The following is a 9,955-nucleotide window of genomic DNA, read 5'->3' on the forward strand; positions in this document are numbered from 1 at the left end:
TTGTTGACATGTCATTGATAGTTAAAGCAATTTTGAGATATTATTTGTAAACTGGGGATTTATAGTTTGTTGTTTATAGTTTGTTTCCTTGATTTTACCCATGGATACATTTTTAATGATGGAGGGAGGTGAAGAAAGCATGCATGTGCATCTATCTCTGCATAGCATAGAAATGAGAATACAGTCTAGTTACAAATTCCAAATCAAAGGCAATGTGATCAGCCAAATGACATGTGCAATATTATTTATATGAACATCATGAATAAATATAAATACGTGCTACACTTTTTAATTATAAAATGAGTTATTTTTCTTTATTAGTATATGCTTTCTTTTATAACTCATAGAGGTCTGGGTTTGATTTTTAAAATATAGTTTTACATAGTTTTTATGTTAGATTAGTCATCTATATTTTTTCCCTCAAAAAATGATGTTTTGAGATTATCAAATAGATAATTTTAGTGACCATTTACTTTTACAATGCTTTTGAAAATACGACCTATAAAAACAACATTGGGAATGCTTTGCTTTATTTGGTCAACGACTTTTGTTCATATGTGTGTATGTTTGGTTTTCATTACGATCTGAGTATACTCCTGGGAGTGTGTCTCCTATGAATGCCATTCATCATCTGTCCCAGCAGAAGAAAAGTTGAAAACCTCTGCTCAAGGCTATATTATATACTCCTGTGTAGTTTACTCTCTCCCATATGTTGGTGACTCCTGAATTTCTGTCATCACCCACAATCTTTTCCCTGGAGCTGCAGACTCATTTATTAAACCACCCACTGGACATCCTTATGTGGATGTCCTACAGGCTCCCCAAACATGTCATATCTGAAACTGAGCTCATTTTCTATCTTAGTCCCCCGACCCCACTGCTCTTTTTCCAGTGATGCACATTTTTATCAATGATATCATTCACCCAGTCTGTTAAAGACATTAAGGATAATATTCAGTGTCTCCCAAGTCATGAGTCTAGTCCAGTTTTTATCTGAAAAACACCTCTGAAAGTCTTTCTCTCCTTCCTCACTGCCTTTATCTTAGTACAACTGCTTTTCATTTCCTATTGGGACCATTTCATAGCCCAGCCCAGTGGTTCTCAGACTTTAGTATGTATCAGAATCATTAAAACATAGATTGTTGGGTTCCAACTGCAGACTTCTGATTCAATAAGTCTAAGGATAGTCCAAAAAAATGGCAATTCTAAGGAGTTTGTAGTAATCCTGATGCTGCTGGTTTGGGGATCACTTTTTGAGAACAACAGTGATAGCCTATTAATTGGCCTTCCTGCCACCAGACTAGCCACCTTACTGTTGATCCTCCAAAGGATAATTTTTTATGCAGGTTAGAGTCTCTCTTCCTGACTTAAACCATTATACTATCTTAGCATTACACTCACAATAGACTTCGTTGAACTCTTACCCCTTGAATATGTGAAACCATGGTACTCTTGTTATTCTTTTACCTGTACAACAACTATCTTTTTTTTCCACTGGGGTTAAGAACTTTTTCATTTGTCCATGTATGTTTGTAGATCACCCTGGCTATGAAAATCTCAACCACCATCCATTTTATAATCTCATTCTCAGGGCTTCCTTCCTTCTTCATTCACACCTTTAAAAGGTTTATCTTCTAACCGCATGTGAGGAAGATTTGTGTGTATCGTTATGTAACAGTGGCCCATTGACGGAAACAAAATTGTGTAGCTGAGCCTGGGTCATTTCTCTTCCATTGTTCTCTCTCGGTATTATCATCTGCTCTAGCCTCTGGCTCTAGTGGTGGACAGCTATTATCTATCTTATGTGACATATTAAGTGACAAACTGGTACCCACCTGGCTCCTACTCTACAGCTGTTTTATATCAGTTTTCAGGAGGAGTAAGCAGTACTGCTTCCTTTTTTTACTCACAGTGGGCTGCGTCCAAGCACACCCAATGTTGACCCCCACCTGGCTGGACTTTGTGAAGAGGTAAAGACAGGCCCTTGCTGCTCAAAATGTAAGGGGCCAGTAGGATTTGTATCACTAGGGAGATCTTTCGAAATGCAGAATCTGCACTCTTCCCTCAACAGAACTGCTGAATTAGAATCTCTATTTCAATGAGATCCTGCGGTGATCAAGTCTGAGAAGCACTGGTTTGGGCCTTTAGGACCCCTGGATAGGCTCACCTTGCCTGTTGCCATTCTCTATTAATTCATAATGATATGAATTTGTTGGATCTGTGATAGCCAGTTTCTTCATCTGTAAAATGGGGATTGTAATGCCCACCTTGGTAGATTATGATGATGTATGTAAAATATCCAGCACAGCACCTTAGATGTGGTGAGGTTCTATAGTGGTAGCCATTATTAAGTCTATATCTTCATCTTCTTGGATTTTAACAGCCCTTTGTAAGTCTTCATAAATAAGTCCCCTACCTCCCCTGCTAATGACTAACCTGTACCAAGGGCATTGGTACCTGAAAGTTAAATGAGAATGGGATTATGGCTGGTTTATAATTAAAGATATGCCTGGTTTTCAGTTAAGTGTCATAGTTGGGATGGCCTTGAGAAGCATAGACTGCCTGCATTGCAGGTTGAGTGGTTGATTTCTAGAAATACCTAGATATTAATACTTGTAACTCTGAGCTAGGAAAATGCGTTAAAAGACACTGATCCTCACAGAAGGGAGATGCAAATCAAAAACAGTGAGATACTACCACAACACATTAGAATGGCTAAAATTAGAAATACGTATCAAATGTTGGTGAGGATGTGAAGAAGCTGTAATTCTCTTACATTGCTGGCAAAGATGTAAAATAGTGCAATCATTTTAGAACAGAGTTTGGCAGTTTCTCAAAAAGTTAACAATAAAAAGGAGCAAACTCCAGTAGGCAGAAAATGAGTAAAGACAAAGTTGAACTAAATAACGTCATCATGACCTGGGTATAATTGACATCTCCAGACTGTTTCACCCAACAAGAGTAGAATACACATTTTTCTCAAACTCACAAGGCAGATTTACTGAGACCACATTCTGGGTCATAAAATACACCTTAACAAATTCAAAAGAATTGAATCAAATAATGTCTGCTCTGAGACCACAATGGAATTAAACTAGAAATCAGTAACAGAAAGATAGCAGGAAAATCCCAAAATAAATGTGGAGATTAAACATCACCTTTCTAAATAACATGTGGGTCAAAGAAGAAATTTTAAGAGGTTTAAAAATATTTTGAACAAAATGAAAACCCAGCTTATCAAACAAAAAAAAAGCTTATCAAAACTTGTGGTATATAGTGAAAGCTGTGCTTGGAGGGAAATGTATAGTAATGGATGCATATAGTAGAAAAGAATAAAGATGTTTAATCAATAATACAAGGTTCTACCTTAGGAAACTAGAAAAAGATGACCAAGTCTAAAGTAAGCATAAAAAAAGAAATATTAAGAATTGGAGTAGCAATCAGTGAAATTGAAAATAGAAAATCAGTAGAGGAAATCAATAAAATCCAAAGCAGACTCTTTAGAAAGATCAATAAAATTGATAAGCCTTTAGAGAGGCTAACAAAAAAGAGAAAGGACCTAAATTGCTAGTATCAGAAATGAAAGAAGGGACATTACTACAAATCCTATGGACATTAAAAAGGATAATAAAGGAATTTTATGAGGAACTTCATGCCCACAAATTTGATAACCTAGATGAAATAGAATAATTCTTTGAAATACATTATTTGCCACAACTCACATAAGAAGCAGCAGACTATCTGAATAAACCTACATATATTTTAAAGTTGAATCAGTAATTAATAATCTTCCAAAACAAATTATCAGGTCCAAATGGGTTCACATTTAAGAAAGAAATTACTGGGGCGCCTGGGTGGCTCAGTCGTTAAGCGTCTGCCTTCGGCTCAGGTCATGATCCCAGGGTCCTGGGATCAAGCCCCACATCGGGCTCCCTGCTCAGCGGGAAGCCTGCTTCTCCCTTTCCCACTCTCCCTGCTTGTGTTCCCTCTCTCACTGTGTCTCTCTCTGTCAAATAAATAAATAAAATCTTTAAAAAAAAAAAAATTACACCAATTTAAGAAAGAAATTATATCAATTCTGTACAATATATTCCAGAGGATGGAAGCAGAGAAAATATTTCTAACTCATTCTATAAGATCAACATTACCTTACTAACAAAACCGTACAAAGATATTACAAAAACAGAAAATGACAGACCAATCTCTCATGAGCATAGATGCAAAAATCTTCAAAAAATATTAGTAAATTGAATCCAACAATATATAAAAGAATTATACAACGTAATTGAGATTTATCCCAGGTATGCAGTGCTGGTTCAACAATCAAAAATCATTTAATGTAATCCATCACTTTAATAGGCTAAAAAAAAGAAAAATCACGTGATCATATCAATAGATGCAGGAAAACATTTGACAAAATCCAACACCCATTCATGATAAAAGCTCTTGGTAAACTAGGACTAGATGAGAACTTCATTAACTTGATAAGAAATACCTACATACAACCTACAGCTAACATCATACTTTGAGAAACACACAGCTTTCCACAATTATCAAGTACATGGCAAGGATGTCTCCTCTTACCACTCGTTTCCGATATTATACTGGAATTTCTAGCTAATTCAGTAAGACAGTAAAGATCAAGTACATGGCAAGGTTGTCTCCTCTTACCACTCCTTTCCGATATTATACTGGAATTTCTAGCTAATGCAGTAAGAAAGGAAATTAAAGGTATACAAATTAAAAGGGAAGAAACGAAACTGTTGTTTGCAGATGACAGGATTATGTAAAAAATGTGAAAGAATCAGCAAAAAATTACTGGAACTAATAAGTGATTATAACAAGATTGCAGGATATAAGGTTAATACAGAAAAGTCAGTTTTTCTATATACAAGTAATGAATAAGTGGCATTTAAAATTGAAACTTCAATATCATTTATGTTTACATCCCCCAAAATGAAATACTTAGGTATAAATAAAAAATATGTAGAAGATCTATATGAGGAAATCTACAAAACTCTGATGAATAAAATCAAAGAAGAACTAAATAAATTGAGATGTTTTCTATTCATGGATAGGATGTCTTAATATTGTCAAGATATCAAGTCTTCCCAACTTTATGTATAGATTCAATGCAAAATTAATCAAAAATCTCAGAAAGTTATCTTTTGGATATCAACAAACTGATTCCAAAGTGTATATGGAGAGGCAAAAAACCCACAAGAGCCAACATAGTATTGAAGGAGAAGAGGAAAACTGGAAAACTGAAAGTCCTCAACTTCAAGACTTACTAAAAAAGCTACAGTAATTGAGATAGTGTTATTGGCAGAAGAACAGATGAATAAATCAATGGAAGAGAATAGAGAGCCCAGAAATGGACCCATACAAATAGTCAACTGATCTTTGGCAAAGGAGCAAAGCAACATAATGGAGCAAAGTCTTTTCAGCAAATGGTGCTGGAACAACTGGACATACATATGCAAAAAAAAAAAAAAATTAATCTAGACACAGACCTTAAATCCATCACTAAAATTAACTCAAAATGAATCCTAGCCTTATATATAATATACAAAACTATAAAACTCCAAGAATATAATGTAGGAAAAAATCTAGATGACCTTGGGTAAGGCGATGACTTTTTAGGTATAACACCAAAGACAGGATCCATGAAAGAAATAACAAGATAGACTTTGTTAAAATTAAGAACTTCTCTAAAAGAAGACAAAGTCAAGCGAATGAGAAGACAAGCCACAGATTGGGGGGAAATTATTTGCAAAAGGCATATCTGATAAAAGACTGTCATCCAAAAAAAATACAAGGAACTCTTAAAACTCGACAATAAGAAAACAACCCAATTAAAAAATTGGCTAAAACCTTGACAGACACCTCATCAAAGAACATGGCAAATAAGCATATGAAAAGATACTCGATATGTAGTATGTCATCAGAGAAATGCAAATTAAGACAGTGAGATACCAGTACATGCCTATTAGAATGACTAAAATCTGGAACACTGACGACAAATTCTTACAAGGTTGTAGAACAATGGGAATTTTCATTAACTGCTGGTGGGAATGAAAAATGATACAAACACTTTGGAGGACAGTTGAGCAGTTTCTGGCAAAACTAATCATACTTTTACCATAGGATCCGGAAGTTGGGGTCCTTGTTACTTTCTCAAATAAGTTGACAATTTATGTCCACACAAAACCTGCGCGTGTATGCTTATAGCAGCTTTATTTATAATTACCAAAACCTGGAAAAAAACCAAGATGTCCTTCAGTAGGTGAATATATAAACTGTGGTTTTATATCCAGACAATGGGATATTATTCTGTGCTAAAAAGAAATGAGGTACAGTCTATGAAAAGACATGGAGGTAATCTTAACTGCATATTACTAAATCAATGAGGCCAATCTGAAGAGGCTACATACAGTGTGATTTCAATTCTATGACATCCTGGGAAATGTAAAACTATGGAGACACTGAAAAGATCAGTGGTTACCAGGGGCCAGGGAGGGTGGAGGGTTAAGTAGGCAAAGCAGAGCAGATTTTTAGGGCTGTGAAACTACATTGTATGATACTATCATGGGGGATACACCCCATTATCTATTTGTCCAAACTCCGGAAGTACTACACTAGGAGTGAACTCTAATTTAAACTATGGACTTTGGGTGAAAATGTGTCAATGTAGGTTCATCAGTTGTAACAAATGTACCACTCTGGTGTGGTATTTTGATAGTGTGGGGAGAATTTTATGGGATATAGGTGCTGTCTGAGAAATCTCTCTACTTTGCGTTCAATTTTGCTGTGAACCTAAAATTGCTCTAAAATATAAAGCCAATTTTTAAAAAGTACATCATGCAGAGCTTAGCACATAGAATAAATACATTTTCTATAGGATACATCACTTCTTGGCTAGCTCTCTCACTGCAGTAGAATGTCAAAATAGAATACAAGGAAGGAGAGATGGTTGTGACCTAGCAAGAATTATGGACCTAGAATTCCACCAAAAGAAGCCAATTCAAAACAAGAGGAAGAATGCATATTTTTACATAAATTACCTTCTGCTTCATGATCATGGCACTGAAGATGCTGACAGCTGCCAGTTGCTCTGTGAAGGCCGTGTTGCGACCTTCTACTCTCTGCCCTTCTTGGGAGATTTTATTTGGCCGTGAGACCTCACTGAGGAGCTTCTCTTTTAAACACAGTATTCCTCCGTCAGCCAAGTATGGTGGGCGACACACTGTGACTCTGATTCCTGGGGATGGCATTGGACCTGAACTTATGCTGCATGTCAAGACTGTGTTCAGACATGCATGTGTGCCTGTGGACTTTGAGGAGGTGATGGTTAACTCCACTTCTGGTGAAGAGGACATTCGCAATGCCATCATGGCAGTCCGCCGAAACCATGTGGCTTTGAAGGGCAACACTGAAACCGACCACAACCTGCCACCACCTCACAAATCCCGTAACAACATGTTTCACGCCACTCTAGATCTCTATGCCAACGTCATCCATTTTAAAAGTCTGCCAGGCATGGAGACCTGGCACGAGGACGTAGACATCTTAGTTGTTCGGGAAAACACAGAGGGTGAATACAGCAACCTGGAGCACGAGAGTGTGAAAGGAGTGATTGGGAGCCTCAAGATCATTACCAAGGCCAAGTGTTTGCACATTGCTGAATGCGCCTTCCAGCTGGCCCAAGAGATGGGGCGCAAGAAAGTGACGGCTGTGCACAAGGCCAACATCGTGAAACTGGGAGATGGTCTCTTCCTCCAGTGTTGCAGGGAAGTGACCTCCTGCTATCCTCAGCTCACCTTCGAGGGCATGATTGTGGATAACACCACCATGCAGCTGGTATCCCAGCCCCAGCAGTTTGATGTCATGGTGATGCCCAATCTTTATGGCAACATTGTCAACAATGTCTGCACAGGGTTGGTTGGGGGAGCGGGCCTTGTGCCTGGTGCGAACTATGGCCATACATACACAGTGTTTGAAACAGCCTCAAGGCAATCAGGCAGAAATTTAGCTAATAAGAATATGGCTAACCCTACTGCCATACTGCTGGCAAGCTGTATTATGCTGGATTACCTCAAGCTCCACTCCTATGCCACCTCCATTCGCACTGCCGTCTTGGCATCCGTGGAGAAGAAAGATGTCCATACTCCAGACATTGGAGGCCAGAGTACCACATTGGACATCGTTCAAAATGTAATAAGCCACGTCAGTACTGTCAATTAAATGGTCAGTGCCTTGGAGGCTGAGCTATCCCCCAAGTCTCTCCCACTCTTTACCTTCCTCTTCTCCCTTAGAAACTCCAGCCAGCTTGGCTAATGTGGACTCTGGAATAAACTAGCTCCTGTTCCAACTCAGAATTCTGAGATAGGAGAAGTGAATCAAATCTGATTTTTTCTATTAAAACGTCATGAATGCCATAAGCATTGCTTGTTTAAATTAGCCAAATCTATTGTGTTGTATATCTATTGAGGAATTCTTCTCCATTTGAATCCACAGTTTACACTTCGCTATGATATGATACACTGAGTAAATCAGAGCTGTTTGTGTAGAGTCCTGAGGCTTTCTCAGAACCTGGAACACTGATTTTCTCTTAATCTGGGTCATTAAAATTCAGCAAATCAGCCTGCAGAGAAATCTGGTAGTATGGTGGGACAGAATCTCATGACCCTGGGATCATGACCTGAGCCAAAGGCAGATGCTTAACTGACTGAGCCATCCAGGCATCTCAGCTATGAGCCTTTTTGGGCAAATGCCATATAATCTATTCCCTTGTCCTATGTAGCCCCTAGCGTAGTGATTGATATAAGCAAAATAAACAATATATGTTTATTGAATCACCCCAAAAATGAATGACCTGGCATGTACTGCCTCGTATTTCTTAAAGTGAGATAATCATCATATCTACCTCTTAGGGTCATTGGGAGGACTGAGTGAGAAAATACAGACCTGTAGCACTGTACCTGTCACATGATAAGTGCTTGCTGTGTCTAGAGATTATTCATTATTGTCCCTTTTATACCATTCTAAAAGATAATTCTGAGGAGAATTGGGCAAATTAAATTAATTACTCCCATTGGAACTTACTGGATAGGTTGCTTCGTTTATATAACGGGTTTATAACTCACATTCAGCAAGGGGACCAAATCCTACCTACTTATCCATCAAGCCCCTTATTTCTCTACTTTTGTATTTCTTGAATCCAGTTACCTCTCTTCTTACTCTCTGACCCCTCCTTTCTCATTAGCCTTTTTCATTATTGGTAACTTAACAATTTCTGTTATTTCTAACTTGTGTCCTGCCTACAGTTTAGCTCCCTTAAATCTATTTTCTGCAATGCCCTCAGTAAGATCTTTCCGAAAAGAAAATAGGATCTTGTCACTGCCCTACTTAAAGCCTCTCATTCAGCAGCTTCCCTTTGGCCTTAGGAGAAGGTCAGCTGAACATAGCGTGGGAGACCTCCCATGTTCTGAGATCTGCTTCCTTCCCCAGGTTCACTATTTACATCCCTTCTCTTCTTCACCCTAGTAACAACAAAGTGTGGCACTCCAAAGAGAGTGCAGACAGAGTTCATTGTTAAACAGTCACATATCCTTTCTCGGTCAGACCTTTGCACGTGGCCTTGGTTGCTCTCCCCTTCAGGAGAGATCTCCTTTTCATCTTAGAAGACTAAACTTAATCATTTCCACATTTGGGAAGCTTCCTTGACTAACTCTTTTTCCATTCCCTGTTGAGATTGAGGAGCGTAGCTCTCGCAGTTCTCCCAGAGCTCTCTGTATATCCTACCTAGTGTGCGTCTCCCTGGTTATCATCACATGCTTTCCTTCTCATCAACCTCACTATACAGTGCGTTCCTTGGCTACAGGAATGATGGAGTTGTTCACCACTATAACCTCAGGACCTGGGGCAGGGACAGCTCTTTTTTTTTTTTTTTTTT

At 38.2% G+C, this 9,955-nt stretch overlaps 2 protein-coding genes across 3 annotated transcripts in view; both read left to right on the forward strand.

Moving 5' to 3' along the window:
- Window positions 1-9,955, forward strand: part of NELL1 (neural EGFL like 1) — a 794,433-nt gene that overhangs the window by 511,033 nt on the left and 273,445 nt on the right. The gene's annotated exons all lie outside the window — the stretch shown is intronic.
- LOC116638592 (isocitrate dehydrogenase [NAD] subunit gamma, mitochondrial-like) lies at window positions 6,829-8,244 on the forward strand. Its single transcript, XM_032414715.1, has one exon. It carries the CDS (start codon window positions 7,075-7,077, stop codon window positions 8,242-8,244), a length of 1,170 nt encoding a protein of 389 aa, XP_032270606.1. The 5' UTR covers window positions 6,829-7,074.

This window comes from Phoca vitulina, unplaced genomic scaffold (genome assembly GCF_004348235.1).
Source record: "Phoca vitulina isolate PV1807 unplaced genomic scaffold, GSC_HSeal_1.0 scaffold16, whole genome shotgun sequence".
Classification (NCBI taxonomy): Eukaryota; Metazoa; Chordata; class Mammalia; order Carnivora; family Phocidae; genus Phoca; species Phoca vitulina.